Source organism: Corvus kubaryi, unplaced genomic scaffold (assembly GCF_017639235.1).
Source record: "Corvus kubaryi isolate FWS band 111438036 unplaced genomic scaffold, C.kubaryi_AGA036_p1.0 78, whole genome shotgun sequence".
In the NCBI taxonomy this organism is placed as follows: domain Eukaryota; kingdom Metazoa; phylum Chordata; class Aves; order Passeriformes; family Corvidae; genus Corvus; species Corvus kubaryi.
Window position 1 is genome coordinate 5,895,359 of NW_024582065.1, and position 14,757 is coordinate 5,910,115.

The window sequence follows — 14,757 nt, forward strand, 5'->3', positions numbered from 1 at the left end:
CAAGGGCTGCCTGTCCCGGCCAAGGGCTGCCTGTCCCAGCCCATGTCCTGGCTCCGGCTTTGTCTGTGCTCTGCGTGGCTGTTTGCTCCCTGTTCGTGGGGTGGCTGCGTGGGTGAGCCCACCCGAGACCCCCACAGAGCCCCCTGACCTCCAAGCCCCATTGCAGACCCCGATTCCAGGGGCCCTTTGCCTAGCAGAGGGGGAGTTTGCTTCCTTGGGGTCCTTTTGGCAGCTGTCTCTCCCCCCGCTGGGGTTTGGCAGGGTTTCCTCACAGGTGCTCAGCTGTGACCCCCGTGTCCTCCCCTAACCCCCTGCTCCCCCCAGCAGAGCAGGGTCTCTCTGAGCCAGGGGGTCGGGGCTGGGGAGGGGCCTGGGCAGTGCTTCTGACAATCCCGTGGGCTGCAGGATCTGCTTCCCAATCCCTGTATCTCCATCCCGATCTCCTCCAACTCCCACCCACATCCCTGCCGCGTCGCTGGCTCCAAAAGTCCGGTTTTTCCTCCCGCCCTCCCAGAAGTTGAACGCTGGAGGAGCAGGTCCGCAGCTGCGGAGGGCTGGGCGTTCCCTGCCCGGGGTCCCTTCTCCGTCGCCGCCGCGAGTGGCCGCTTGCACACCGTGTCCCTCCCTGGTGTGGGGACGGTGCCCGGGGGAAGGGCCAGGACAAGGACACAAGGGGTGTTCCTGGCACCCGAGAGCCTCCCCCACGATGCCACCCCACGGAGGGGTGTTTGTGGGTCTCTGGATGCTGCTGGCCCCCAGTCTGGCCGAGAGCCCCCCAGGGTGGGCCACTCTTGCCTTTGTCTTCGATGTCACCGGCTCCATGTACGACGACCTGGTGCAGGTGATGGACGGGGCCTCGCGCATCCTGGAGCGGACGCTCAGCAGGAGCACGAAGCCCATCAGCAACTACGCTCTGGTGCCCTTCCATGACCCAGGTACGTCTGGGACAGGGTGAGGACATGTGTCCTGGCAGGGGTGGGGCTGTGGGGAGCTGGGCTGCAGTTCCAGTCCGGTCTGGGTCTGAAACATGCACTCCATAAGTGCTTGCACTGCCCCTTCTCCCTGTTTTTAATGCCCTGGTGGCTGCTGGGATGGGGATGGCACTTCAAGAGCTGGGGGCTGGGCTGGGGCTCCTGTCCCCAAGGCGCTCTGTGGGCACAAGGTGGGCTATTTCCACCGTATTAATCCCAGGGGTGCTGACACTTCATTGTGGGTGGCTCTTCCCCTTCCATCCCGTTCTAATCTCCCCGGAGTGCTCACGGTGGGTATTTCTGTTCAAGTCCACAACGTGCTTCCAGGTCACCTCAATAAAAGCTCCACTTGCTAGAGGCTTTGGTAACTCTCTGTGATACCAGAATAATTTCTTTCTGCCCTGTCTTTGTCTTCCTTTTGTGCACACCCATACAAGGGCAGCTGTTCCCCAAAAGAGCCCTGGCCTCCTACAAGGACAGCGGGACCCAAGCTTTATTTTCAGCAGAAACACTGGGTTGAATGAAAACCTTTGGAGCCAGACAGGGAAGGAGGCAGAGGCAGTGAATCGATTCCTGCATCCCTTTGCTGGGAGCCTCCCCCAGTAGAAAACAGCACTGGGTTTGCAGCTCGCCCTGGCTGGGACCACCCAGTGTGTCGGGAGAAATTCCTGGGCATAGGAATGGTTTGCCCAAGTGCTCACAGTACAGGCACAGGGGGGTGGTGTGCCCAAACCCAATTCTCTCCTGGTGCCAAGCCAGGGTAGATGCTGGACTCCGAGCCTCAGGTGTTTGAGGCAGGGCAGGTGCCAGGAGTGCCGGCAGCGTGGGTGGCACCGAAGGAAGCTGGTGCTGGGTCAGGGGGCTGAGGTGGTGGTGTCTGTGTGCTTGCAGAGGTGGGACCTGTCACCCTCACCACGGATCCCCAGCTCTTCCAGCAGCGCCTGCGGGAGCTCCACGTCCAGGTAGGCATCCTCAGCCCCATGGGGCTCTGCCAGGCCTGCCTTGGTGCCTGGCCCATGGCACTTGGGGGACAGCCTGGCACTGCATGGTGCAATCCCTGCATCCCCCAGGAGTGTGGTGGGGGTTCAGGCTGAGCCAGACTGGCTGGGGGCTGCGCAGGGGGTGGGAGTGGAGAGGATGGGTAATGCTGCTGCAACAGTGTCCCCGAGTCCTGCAACAGGGCAGAGAATTCTCAGTCCACAGCTCTTGTCCCTAGGAGAGATACTGCTCCCAGGAGATTTTGCAAAGACTCTCCATGAAACCAAAAATCTCCCCTTCTAGAAGCAGTGCTTGATAATTGAGTTTTGAAATTTTTTTTTTTAATTATTTCATCTGTTTTCTGCCAGCCAAAATGTTCCCTGGGAGCTTAATCCTGCTTTATCCATCCCCACTCTTGCCCTGCCTCCAGTGAATTGCTAAATCCCTGTGGCGTTTCCCTTCAATGCAGCTGTTTTGGCAGGAGGTGTAACGCCGAGGCTGCAAATGGTTTCCCAGCCCTTTGGGGTGCCAAGCCCTGGGAAAGTGGGAGCTGGTCCTTTCTGTGGCTTCCCTGGGCTGGCTGGTTCTTCAGCCACAGGGGCGGGCACAAATGTGCCCACTAAAGGTATTTGTGGGAAACCAGTGGCTTCTGTGAGCATGGATCCCCAAAGGGGTGGTTTAATTATCATTGTTAGTGAGACAGGGCCGGGTCTGTCCTGAGTGTCCCTGCAGATTCATCCCGCTGCTCTGGCCTGACTCCAGCAAAATGGGGTAGTTCCTCCCTGTGAGCATCCCCTGGGTGGAATCCTGCCGGGAGCTGAGCACTGGGTGGCTCGGTGCCTGTGCCACGTCCCTGGCTGTGTCCCTTAGGGTGGGGGGGACTGCCCGGAGATGAGCGTGGGAGCCATCAGGGTGGCTGTGGAGATCTCGCATCCCGGCTCCTTCGTTTACGTCTTCTCGGATGCTCGGGCCAAGGACTACGAGCAGCAGGAGGAGCTGCTGCGGCTGCTGCAGCACAAGCAGAGCCAGGTGAGCGGCCCTGGCGCTGCCCGCCGGGCTCCTGCGACAGCGGCTCGGGGGATGCTGCAGCAGCAGCGCATCAGTGAGGCGCAGCGATAAAACCCCTGGGCTGGGGGCAGTTGCATCCCCCGGGCCGATCCGATGTACTGGGATGCTGGTGGATGCCGGCTGTGTCCCCTCCCGTGGCTGTGTGGGGTGTCACGGGGCCGTGGCTGTGGCAGGTGGTGTTTGTGCTGACGGGGGACTGCGGGGACAGGAGCCACCCCGGGTACCGCGTGTACGAGCGCATCGCTGCCACCAGCTCCGGGCAGATCTTCCACCTGGACAAGCAGCAGGTGACAGAGGTGAGTGGGGAGACCTGGCCCCTTGTGCTGAAGTGAGGCCGTGCTTGTCAGTGAGGGGAGATCCAGGTTTAATCCTCACCTCCAGGTGCTGAAGTGGGTGGAAGAGGCCATCCAGGCTTCCAAGGTCCACCTGCTGTCCACAGACCACGAGGATGGTGGGGAGAACACGTGGCAGGTCCCCTTTGACCCCAGCCTGAAGGAGGTCACCATCTCCTTGAGCGGCCCTGCCCCAAGGATCAAGGTCCAGGATCCAGCAGGTAGGAGCCCAAGGGAGAGGGACAACAAGAGGGGGGTGATGTTGTGCCTCTCAGAAAGACCTCAGGTGAGGACAAGCAGGAAGGGGTTCACCAAACCCTGCCCTAAAACTCAAATGAAAAGGTGGAGCTACAAAGCCCTCAGTAAACAACAGCACATCTCCCTGCTCCCCTCCCAGTTTGGCTTTGCCTCTGGCTTTGAGGGTTTTCCCTGCTGCCTTGGCTGTGAGCTGTGATGCGTTCTGCTCTGCCCTGAGCTGTTGCAGGAACCAGGGGATAGACCTGGGTTTCCCATCTCGACATTCACTTACTGTTACAGGAAAGGTCCTGGAGAAAGGCCAAGGTCTGAAGGAGCTGCTCAGCATCCCCAACTCAGCCATGGTGGTGGCCGTGGAGCCCTACGAGCCAGGGACGTGGCTGGTCACGGTAGGCTGGTGGCAGACCTGCACATCCTCTGCCTTTCCCTGATGGATATTTAGCTTGCCAGGCTTTTCCAGGTGTGGGCTTTCCCCATCCATCTCCAGCCAGGCAGAGGATGTGTGAGCAGGCTGGAAGGGGCTGGCTGCAACCTCCTCCCTTCCCACCTCCTCTCCCTTCCCCTGCCCTCAGCACTTGCCTCTCAATCTGCTTCCAGACCCGGAGCAGTGGCCGCCACTCGCTGAGGATCACGGGCATCAGCGATGTTAATTTTCAAGCCAGCTTCTCCACTCAGCCAGAGTTTGACACCAGCCAGCCCAGAGAGCGGCCGGTGCAGGGTGAGGGTGGTGCTGCCCACGGGGCTGGGTGCTGCACCTGGGCGTTTTGCAGCCAGGAATGTTCCTGGTGGTTTTTTCTCTCCCCGCTTTCCAGGTCTGCCCATCTCCGTGCTGGTGAACTGCACCGGTCTGAGGCCGCCTGGGCGCCTGCAGGAGATTGAGCTCTTCAACACCTCGGGCCACGTCCTCCTCTCACTGCCCACGCGTCCCCTCTCCAACTCCTCCTCCAGCTCCACCCCGCAGCTCTGGGTGGGTTCACCGCTCTGGGTCCCCCCGGGTGACTTCCTACTGAAGGTGAAGGGTGAAGATGCCCAGGGCCACCCCCTGCACCGCCTCTCAGGGGTCACCTACACCAGCGTGGTGCCCGGTGAGTGGAACCTGCGGGTGCTGAGCAGGGACCAGAGGCTCCAGCACTGCCTCTGCTTTGGTTTCTCCTTGGTCATCCTGCTTCCCAGTGCAGCTCCCAGTGAGCTTCCAAGGAGTGTTTATACATCTGCACATCCTTCCAGGTCTGCCTAAAGTGAATATCTCCAGCAAGATCCAGGCTTACAACCGTGAGCCACAGCTCATCTCCTGCTCTGCACAGAGTGAGGTCCCTTTCCGCCTGCAGCTCAGCCGCGGCGGGATGAAGCTCAGGGAAGAGCAGCTCTTCAGGTGAGCCTCTGGTATGGCCCAGTTAGCCCCAGGAGGGACCCATGTGGGCAGCAACAGCCCCTGAGCTGTGCCAGCCAGGGGGATGCTGTGTGCTGTCTGGGTGCCTTCAGGTTCTGAGCATTCCAAAAGGAAAATTCCAAGGGACAGGTCTGCAGCAAGTGGGGATGCACCTTTTTGCCTGACTCAGATGAAAAAAAGGTCCCAGGGAGTAGGATTAGGATGGTGGCATGGCAGACCCAAGGTGGGAGTGATCCATAGTTTCATCTCTCCCTTTTTGCAGGATTTCAGGGAACATCAGCTGGTTGATCCCTGCAGTGTCCGAGAGTGACGAAGGGTTTTACGAGTGCACAGCCACGAGCAAGGTCGGAGTGACACGGGCTCGTGCCTATGTCTCTGTCTCAGGTGGGGGCTGCTCGTGCCAAGCCTTAGAGGCCTTTCCATGCCCGTGCCTGGGCACGGGCTCCTCTCACCCAGGCATCCCGTGTTTGTAGAGCCACCACCGCGTCTCATCGCCCCAGGCAACATCACGGCTTCACCGGGCCAAGATGTGGTCATGTCCTGCATGGTTCTGGGGGATGTGCCCTACAACCTGACGTGGAGCTGGGACGGGAAGGTGGCACAGCCAGGGGACGGCCGGACCCGGCTGCTGCAGAACCACTCTCTGGAGATCAGCCACGTGCAGCCGGGGGACGGGGGCCTGTACGAGTGTGTGGCACAGAGTGCCCATGGCACTGCCACCGCCTCGCTGTGGCTCTTCATCCAGGGTAGGCTTTGCTCCCGTATGGGACCCTGGCCTGGGGATATTTTGCCCTGTGGGCGGGTGGTGAATGGCACGTGGGGGCTGAGCCCTGCTCCAACCCCGTGCAGAGGCGCCGTGGGTGAAGGTGGACCCCAGTCCCCAGCGTTTCAGCAGGGGCCAGGAGCTGCGGCTGAACTGCACGGCCGGGGGCTACCCCCCGCCCCACACCACCTGGAAGCGCTGGGGCTGGGCACTGCAGCAGGATGAGAGGTAACCCCTGGGAACCCGGGAGCCTCCATCCTGCCTGTCCCGCAGGGATGGTGCTCCCCTCGCAGGGATGTACAGGCTGAAGGAGGGAGGCTTGGGGCTGCCATAGCTCTGGAGAGAGGGAAGCATTGCAGTATCCCAGCCCAGGCTCCTGAGATGCTTGGCATGCTGCCGGCCTTCATTGTCTGTATTTATTTTTAAGCAGTCCTGCCTTATCCAGGTCACCGTTCCCGCTCTGCACACCTGGTGTGAGCTCAAGTCTCAAAATACTCCTTGTACTTCCCCTTAATTTCTTCTGCTTTTTGCCTTTTAACTCCTGCCTGTGTCAGGCTGTGAGTGCCAGAGTTGACTTTCAAGATGAAAAAGCCCAATTCTCAGTGCTTTTCCCTGGTTCAAAGCAAAGTCCTGCCCTGCAGCAGCTTGCTCTAAGTGCTGACCCACATCCACCACATGCCCAGCATGGCCTGAAGCCTGCTCATTTATATCAACATATTTTCCATCACCCCTGTTTTCGCAGGCCTCATTTCTCCCTTTCTCTCCCATTTGCTGCAGGGTTTTCAGAGATGCTGAGGGTACCCTGCACATCAGGTCTGCTGTCCCAGAGGATGCAGGGAATTACAGCTGCTACGCCGGCAGCACACTGGGCTGGGATGAGCAAGTGATCACCCTGGAGTTCACTGGTACCTGCTCCCTGCTCGCTGGCAGCGCACTGGAAATGGGGCTGTGTGTGATAAAGGGTGGGGTGGGACAGCTCCCATGGCTCTGGGGTCCCCTCGGGCTGGATGGCACCGCACCCAGCGCGGCAGAGAGTGACCAAAGACCTCTCTCCCTGTGACACAGAACCTCCTGCCATCCTGGCAGTGACGCCCAGCCTGAAGGTGCTGGTGGGAGAAGATGTGGCCCTGGAGTGCTGGGTTTCAGGGGCACCCCCACCCCGCATCGTGTGGTACAAAGGTGAGACTGGCAGCACGCACTGGCACCCCACCGCTGCCCCGCAGGGCCATCACACGTGGTGTCCCCCTGCTGTGCCATCAGGAGGGGCCCACAGAGGCCCGTGGGGTGCTGATGTGGGGGTCTCGGGGCAGGGGAGCAGGCGATGGCGGCGTTCCCAGCGGGCACGCAGCGCGCGGTGCTGCGGCTGCAGGCGGTGCGCCAGGAGGACGCGGGGCGCTACGACTGCGAGGCCCTCGGCGAGGCCGGCGTCGCCCTCGACAGCACCGTGCTGCACGTGGGGTGTAAGTCCTGTTGGGTCCTACTGAGTGCTCGAGCCTGTTCCACAGCTCTCCTTTCTGGCTCAGCTCCCACTTGCTGCTTCCCAAGTCTCCCGGGCTACCCAGCAGGGAGGTGTTGGTGCTTGGTACAAATAGGAGGAAGCCTGGCAGGGTTTCCAAGCTTTGGGAAGATGCAGGAGGCTCAACAAGTGGCAAAAGATAAGGCAGTTATTGCATGGGGACATGAGGGCTTGGGATGCAACTGGGGATGCAAAGTGCAATCAGTGGGATTAGGCAGAGGTGTGGGCTGACTTCTGTGGGCCTGAAAATCCAGGTGCTCGGGGCTTTCTGCTGGAGGCAGAAGGAATGAAAGAGCATGAGGAGGAGGAGGGAAGGCTCTGTGTTGAGGGCACCAGGGTTTAAAGCAGTTAAAGATAGAAAAGTGCAAGAGATTTCGCTGACCCAGAGGGTGATGAGTGTAACTGGAAGGGATGGAAACTGCGACGGCTCTGACAGCTTTGGAAAAGCACCAAATGCTTCAAGTCAGTCTCGTAACTTGTCAGGACACCTGGCTCATTGGTTTTGCAGCCCCATTCCTTCTCCAGGCTCAGCTGTGGGGAAGCTGGGATACTGAACCTGCCTGAGCCCCTTCTCTGCTGCTCTCTCCTCCAGCTGCCCCTCACTTTCCTGAGCCCCTGGGTGACACAGAGGTCAAGGTTGGGGAGAGTGTGAGCCTGCTGTGCCATGCCGAGGGATCTCCCCTGCCACACGTCACCTGGTCCCGGCAGGACGGGAAGCCCATGGTGGGCTGGCAGGGACCATGGGGTGTTTCCAGCCAGTTGGAGACTGCCCAGCTCCTCATCGACAGTAAGAGCTGAGTGTGCACGCATTTATTTGTGCTTTTAGCTTGTGCAAGCTTAGCTGTGCTGTAACAGCCTGCAAGCCTCCAGCGCTGCGGGGTCTGTCCCCACTGGAGATGGTGGTGGGGCAGGGGAGGGTGGTCCCTGTCCTGGAGCTTGCTCCAGGCTCTCCAGCCCCACCAGGCTGAGGCTTCTCCCCACTGTGCTCCAGGTGCCTCGCTGGATGACCAAGGCACCTACATCTGTGAAGCCCAGAATGAGTTCGGGAAAATCCACGCAGAGGTCAAGCTCACAGTCACCGGACAGGGTTTGTTTTTCTGTGCTTTGGTTGGTGAATCGATCCCAGCTGTTCTGGCAGTGAGTGAGTGGCAGACCCGAGCAGCTGTCTCTGGTCCTGAGCTGGCCACAGTGAATGCTCAGCAACCCCAGGGCAGGGTTTGGGCAATGCCCTTCCCAGCCCTCTTTGGCTTCATACGCTGACATGGACCCAAACTGCAGCCAATATTCCCAAATTCCTGGGGGAGTGGAGTATCTGAGCTGGCTTCTGCCGAGCCAGGATCCGGACCCCAGAAGAAAGATGATCTAGATCTGTTCTCCTGAGTGTTCCTGACCAGTTTATCACTGATTAATACTGGTTCCCTTTCCCCTCTTTCAAGCAGCCCCAGAAATAGCTCTTGCATCCCCCGTGGTCCGTGTGCTCCCAGGCCAGCCCGTGTCGCTGCCCTGTGTGATCCTGGCTGGGAGCCCGTTCCCAGCTCGCCGCTGGCTGAAGGATGGGCAGATGGTGAGATTTCCATGCCCGCTGGGATGGTGGGTGTGTGGAGGGATACCTACCCTGTGGTGAGGGCTTCGCTGCAGGATGGATCCCCCAACCTGTGGGGCCAAAGCTGCTGGTGAAAGAATCCAAGGGAGCATTTGTGTTGGGAGGGCAACATGGGTTTATCTCCACATCCGGATGTTCCTGTTGCTCAAAGATTCATTTCTGGATGTGCCCCAAAGACACGGATATGTTGTTGTTTGACCCCCCATCTGTCCTGCTTTCTGCTCTCTGCCCGTGTCCAGGTGGCCCCAGGTGACCACTACTCCATCCGGGCTGACGGGAGCCTGCACGTGGACCAGGCATCACAGGGGGATGCAGGGACCTTCACCTGTGAGGTGACCAACGCCCTCGGCTCACACAGGCAGGACGTGTCCCTGGTCATCCACGGTGAGTGTCGGGGAGCTGCGTGTCCCCGCTCAGCAGTGACATGGGGCAGGTGCTCTCTCTGCTCTGCTCTCTGCGGTGGACATGGCCCTGGTCATGCAGGATGAGGGGCTTCTCTTCCTTCCCAGTTCCTCCCAGCATTGAGCCTGGCCCTGTCCTCGTCACTGCCACCGAGGGAGCAGCTGTCACCCTGCGGTGCAATGCCACCGGCGTGCCCCCCCCCTGCTGTCACCTGGGCAAAGGTAGGTGACAGGGACAGGCCGACTGCTGTGCCCCTGCCAGCCAGGCTGGGCCACCCCCGGGTTCAGGGTAACGTGTTTGAAGTGAGTGTAGCTCCCCAGTGTGGCTGTGGCTGCCTCGGCAGGTGGCACCAAGTGCCCTGGGTAGCTGGGACCAGGGCATGGCTTGCTCTGATGGTCCCGAGCCCTCTTCTTGCCTTTGGGATGCTCAGCTCGTGGGAGAGTCTCTGCCTTCCTCCCTTCCCTTTCTTCTGTAGGGCACGGAGCCCATTTCACTGAGCCCACACTACCACGTTGACCCCAATGGGACCCTCCTGATCCCTTCACCATCCCCTGGGGATGCTGGCACCTACTTCTGCACAGCCACCAATGCAGCAGGGTTCTCCAGCCGGGAGATGCAGCTCTCCGTCAGCAGTGAGTGCTCAGGACAGCTCCAGAGGGGACTGGCAGGGAGAGCATGACCTGGGAACACTCCTGGCTTCCTTGAAGCACCTGTCCAGATGGGTTTACAGGATGGGAAGAGAGGTGATGAGGGCTGTGGGGCACCTGAAGGGTCCCTGCACCAGCTGCGCTCCCTCTCCATCCAGCAAAGCCCAGGATCAGTGTGAACGGATCACAGGAATCAGACCCTGTCACCATCCTGGCTGTGCTGGGGCAGGAGACCACGCTGCCCTGCGAGGTTCAAGGAAATCCCCCTCCCCTGGTGGTGTGGAGCCGGGAGCAGCAGCCACTGCCTCTCACCACCACGAGGTAAGGAGGGTTGTGGGTGCTGGGGGCCACAATCTCCTGGCATTTTCAGAGGGATGTCAGGTCCATGAAAGGACTCAGCTGCTTGGCAGGGAGATGTGAAGGGCACCCCTGTCACCCCGTGGCCAATGCTCAATGCAGGAGCTGAGGCAGCCAAGCAGTACAGCATTAGCTCTGCTCTCCTTGGAGAGCACCAGGCTTTTTTCCATCTTCCAAACATCTGCTGGGACCAAACAGCTGCTTCCAACCCTTCATGTGCCTACCCTGGACACAGGGCTGGGGTTGGGAAGTAAAGGCAGCTCCAGTGCAGCTCCTCACCCTGCTGTCCATCTGCCTTCGTGCACATTCCTGCCTTGTGCCGTCATAAGGTCAAGGATGTGCCTGGGGATGGTGGATCCCTGTGGGAAGTGTTGGACCAGGGCTTGATGCTGGGATGAGGTCTGGCACAAATGCAGCTTTTAGCCCGGCAGTGGCTTTGTCTGCACTGGAATGTGGGGTTTTAGGCTAGATTTGTTCCAGTGAGTGCCTTCTGGAGGGACAAATCAGTTTGTTGCTGGTGTTGAAGCTGATGGCAGCCACGAGACAGTCATTTAATGTGATTTCATGGGAGAAGATAAATACATATCCAGCAATTCTCCAGGTTATCCGGTGTCTTGGTCTTCCAATGCTTTCTCAGCACATTAGGGATTCCCTTCCAGCAGAATGCTAAAGCCCCAGGCCCCAGTCTTGGGGTTAAGCACTTCTTTCCCTGTACCTGAGGATTGCTGTAGGAAGCAGGAAGGCATCTTGGTTTTGCTCTTCTTGGGGGATGTGCTGCCTTGTTGTTCATGTCTAGTTTGCCATGGCTCTTCCTCGCTGACCTGTGCTGCTCCCCACATCTCAGCTGGCTTGTCCATGCTGGGTGATTTATGGGAGCACGAGGAGGAATCTGCAGCCGTGGGCTGAGATGATGTTATGTCTGTGGAGCACAGATGAGGCTGGGAATGAGAGTGTGGCCAGCTCCAGCTGCAGGGACTGTGCTCTGGGGGACCCTTGTCTTCCTTCACCCCCCTGGGCTCATGTGCTGCCTCGTGCTGAGCTTGTGCAGGGGCTGAGCAAAGGGGATTTGCCCCCCTGGGCAGCTCTGCCTCCCTCTTTGAGTGAGAGGTGGCTCTGGTGACCTTTTCTTGGCTGTCCCAAGGCGACAGTGACCTCTCAGCCCTTAGCTCCTGCTCAGGGTTAAGTGATGGATGACATGGCTGTTCTTCCCATCCAGCTTTTCTGTTTCTTCTCCCCCAAGGTACAGTGTCCTCCCTTCAGGATCCCTCCATCTGGCCGAGCCCCAGGTGACAGACACCGGCCTCTACACCTGCACGGCCACGAATGCCGCGGGGAGCGCCTCGCTCAGCTACAGCCTGCACGTCCAAGGTTCAAACACCCCTCCAGGGCTTCCTGTACTGCTGGGGTCCTGCACCTCCAAGTCCCTGGCTGCTCGCACATCCCTGTGCCAGGGTCTGAGGGTGGTCCCAGCCTGAGGTCCCCTGTCCCCCCAGCACCCCCCCAGCTGTGGATTGGACATGGGGAAAGCCACCTGACGGCTGTTGCCAACACCTCCCTGAAGATTCACTGTCACGCCATGGGCATCCCCCCACCCCAGATCCAGTGAGTGCTGCTGAGGGATGGGTGCTGCCTGTGTTCCCAGGATGGGTGGTAGGAGCCTCTGGCATGGGGTGTTCCTTAGGGTGGGAGGCATCCATTCCTTCTCCTTGTCTGTGGTGCCCTCTGCTCAACAACCTGGGCACTGTCAGCCCCATTCCAGGTGACAAGGGGACAGACCTGGCTGCCAGCACCCAAGTTCACCCCTTTAATGTGTAGAGATGGGGTGGGTGGTGGCAGGACAGACCAAGGACTTGCTGCCTGTCCCCTTCCTCACAGGTGGCTGAAGGATGGGCACCCGCTGGATGGGCAGGATGGTGTGGTGGTGTCCGAGGATGGTGGGACTCTGCTGGTCACCCGAGTGGGGCTTGGTCACGAAGGGCTCTACGTCTGCCAGGGCAGCAGCTGGGCAGGGCTGGCCCAGGCAGAGGTGCAGGTTTCAGTGCATGGTGAGAGCAGCATCTGGGGTGAGACCCGCTATCCAGCCCATGTGTTGGGAAGAACGTGGCTGGCCAAAGGGGTGGGAGTTCTTGGCCCGAATTTTTGGTAGGTACAGGGTCACTGGCTTGATCTCTTGGGATCTTGTCCTTTGTTGATGAGGCTGAGAGCTGATGGCCACTGGCACCACAGCAAATCCTTGACTGCTGTTTCCTGGTGGAAGGTCCTCCCCCAGCCCCATTTCCCCTCCACCAGCAGGAAGTGACTCTGAAAGTGCCGGGTGAGAAACCAGGCAGGGAGGGGAAATTCCTACCTGGAAAGGATGAATGTCTCATTGGGGCAGGGAACAAACCTCTGGCTGGCTTGGGGAGCAGTGGTGGCACCACGGGGTGATGCGGTCCCCTCCCAGAGCAGGGACCGAGCTGTGGCCCTCGGCTGCTGCTCTGCCAGGACTCGGTGCGTGCCGAGAGCCACCGGTGAGCCTGGCTGTGCCCCAGGGCCCTGCGCCGTGGTGGCTGCAGACAGCCCGGGTCACACAGAGCCCGTGACAGTGGGTGCTGGGTTGCAGTGCCCCCAAACATCGAACCCAGCGCGGTGGATCTGGCCATCCCGGAGAACGGCACGGCATCCCTGGAATGCCTGGCCTCGGGGCTGCCTGCTCCCGGTGAGTCAGTCCTGCCGCTCAGCTCTTGCTCGTGAATCCCAGCAGCATCGCTCCTCACAGCTCGGCTCTCTGCTTCCCTCCAGGCATCACCTGGTACAAGGGGCACGAGCAGCTCTCGGCCGGAGCAGGAGTGACCCTGTCCAGGGATGGGAAGCGCCTGGAGATCCCACGTGCCCGACTCTCTGATGCAGGCAGCTACCGCTGCGTGGCCTCCAGCGTGGCCGGCGTGGCTGAGCTCTGGTACAGCCTGCAGGTCACTGGTGAGTGCAGCCTGAGAGGTGGGGGCTTCCCCTCTGGAATATCTCGTGTGAGCGTGGGACCAGTGGGGCTGTCCCAGCCCTCAGGACACATCCTGGAAGATGGCTCTAGCAGACCCCTGTCCTCTATCCCATTTGCAATTCCAGTCATGAAATCCCCTGTGTTCATCCCAAATGATGTCCTGGAAAGCTGTGGCCCCGTGGATGGGTAGTGCCAGGTCCTCATTATGGGATCACCTACCCACCCTGTCCCTTTCGCACTCTGTGTGTCTGGTGACATTTCTGTCCCCCTGGACTCAGTGGAGTCAGTGGTGACTCCTGGGCTGCTGCCAAGACAGGCACTGGGCACTTTTTCTCACTTAATCCAAGCATGCCTGCAGCTTCCCAAACCATTCAGCATGTCCACAGCACCGGGGGCTGAGCCAGGGTCTGGCTTTTCTCAGGGATGCTCTGGGCCATTTGGTGGAAGTCCTGCAGGCAGGTGGCCAGGGAGTGGAGAAGATCCAGTTCTCCTGGTCTGGGCTTGTTCCTGCAATCTCTTCCCAGGGAAATGTTTGCACGTCTGCTGTCCTGGCTCGGGTGGATTGTTTGGGTTCTTCTGTTTTTGTTTTTCAAGGGTTTCTGGGTGTTGGGGTTTTTCTTCTCCAAATTGATATCCCTCATGGGAAGGAGTTACCATTTTCCAGCCAGCTGTATTTATGAGCAGCTGAGAACAGCATCTGATAATGGAAAGAGTTGGGTAACCTTCTCAGTGGGCAGGGCTGCCGAATAAGCTCTGTCTGGCCAACCTGACCTTGGCCTGCTTGTGGGATGCTTGGTCATCCTCTGCTGTTGGCCACGTGCAATTAAAAGCATCCCTCGCTTGGCTGGAGAGACAAGATTATTGTTTCCATGTGAAGCCAGGGCAGGGGAGGGTCAGTGTTTTCTTTTGTGGCAGCCAGCAGGGCTGCAGGGGGTGTTATCCAGCAGGATGGAGCTCCAGTGAGGAGCTCCCCTTCTTCTCTTGTCTGATGTCATCCTCTGAGCTGCTCCTCTCATCCCTGCAGTGCCTCCATCCTTCTCCTCGGCAGAGCCCGAGGCCATGTCTGTGCTGGAGGGACAATCTGTCCAGCTGGCCTGTGAGTGCCATGGGATCCCCCTGCCCACCCTGAGCTGGTGGAAGGACGGTAGGGCCCTGTTCCTCAGCCCCATTTCTCCCCTCATCACTTGTGTTGACCCAGCTCTTGGTCTCCTTGGAGCAAGGAGCACATTTTGTTGAGCAGTATCCAGCTTCTGGGTGGGAATTTGTCCTGCTGGGAGCCTAAGGGGAAGCTGCTCTCCCCTTCCCTGGGCAGGTGAGCCCCTCTCCACCCAGCCAGGGAGCCCAAAGCTGGTGTCCCCAGGAGGGAACATGGTGTACATGGAGAAGGTACAGCTGCTGGACAAGGGGACGTACACGTGCGAGTGCAGGAACGCTGCTGGCAGCAGCAGCAAGGAGCATCACCTGGAGGTGCATGGTGAGTGTGGGGGACCAGAGACCT

The 14,757-nt window shown here is 59.7% G+C and overlaps 1 protein-coding gene across 1 annotated transcript in view; it reads left to right on the forward strand.

Moving 5' to 3' along the window:
• The first annotated feature begins 525 nt into the window (after positions 1-525).
• Positions 526-14,757, forward strand: part of HMCN2 (hemicentin 2) — a 32,953-nt gene continuing 18,721 nt past the window's right edge. Inside the window, exons 1-30 of the mRNA XM_042052786.1 lie at positions 526-935; positions 1,863-1,933; positions 2,820-2,978; positions 3,191-3,313; positions 3,399-3,570; positions 3,887-3,993; positions 4,202-4,322; positions 4,417-4,689; positions 4,832-4,976; positions 5,257-5,378; positions 5,468-5,740; positions 5,844-5,985; positions 6,535-6,662; positions 6,823-6,936; positions 7,068-7,217; positions 7,866-8,060; positions 8,265-8,360; positions 8,713-8,837; positions 9,116-9,260; positions 9,386-9,499; positions 9,544-9,566; positions 9,754-9,910; positions 10,084-10,246; positions 11,523-11,650; positions 11,776-11,884; positions 12,158-12,327; positions 12,885-12,980; positions 13,064-13,240; positions 14,284-14,403; positions 14,572-14,733. Of these exons, the coding sequence (XP_041908720.1) occupies positions 707-935; positions 1,863-1,933; positions 2,820-2,978; positions 3,191-3,313; positions 3,399-3,570; positions 3,887-3,993; positions 4,202-4,322; positions 4,417-4,689; positions 4,832-4,976; positions 5,257-5,378; positions 5,468-5,740; positions 5,844-5,985; positions 6,535-6,662; positions 6,823-6,936; positions 7,068-7,217; positions 7,866-8,060; positions 8,265-8,360; positions 8,713-8,837; positions 9,116-9,260; positions 9,386-9,499; positions 9,544-9,566; positions 9,754-9,910; positions 10,084-10,246; positions 11,523-11,650; positions 11,776-11,884; positions 12,158-12,327; positions 12,885-12,980; positions 13,064-13,240; positions 14,284-14,403; positions 14,572-14,733 (4,309 nt within the window). The 5' untranslated portion in view covers positions 526-706. The remainder of the gene's footprint in view (positions 936-1,862; positions 1,934-2,819; positions 2,979-3,190; positions 3,314-3,398; positions 3,571-3,886; positions 3,994-4,201; positions 4,323-4,416; positions 4,690-4,831; positions 4,977-5,256; positions 5,379-5,467; positions 5,741-5,843; positions 5,986-6,534; positions 6,663-6,822; positions 6,937-7,067; positions 7,218-7,865; positions 8,061-8,264; positions 8,361-8,712; positions 8,838-9,115; positions 9,261-9,385; positions 9,500-9,543; positions 9,567-9,753; positions 9,911-10,083; positions 10,247-11,522; positions 11,651-11,775; positions 11,885-12,157; positions 12,328-12,884; positions 12,981-13,063; positions 13,241-14,283; positions 14,404-14,571; positions 14,734-14,757) is intronic.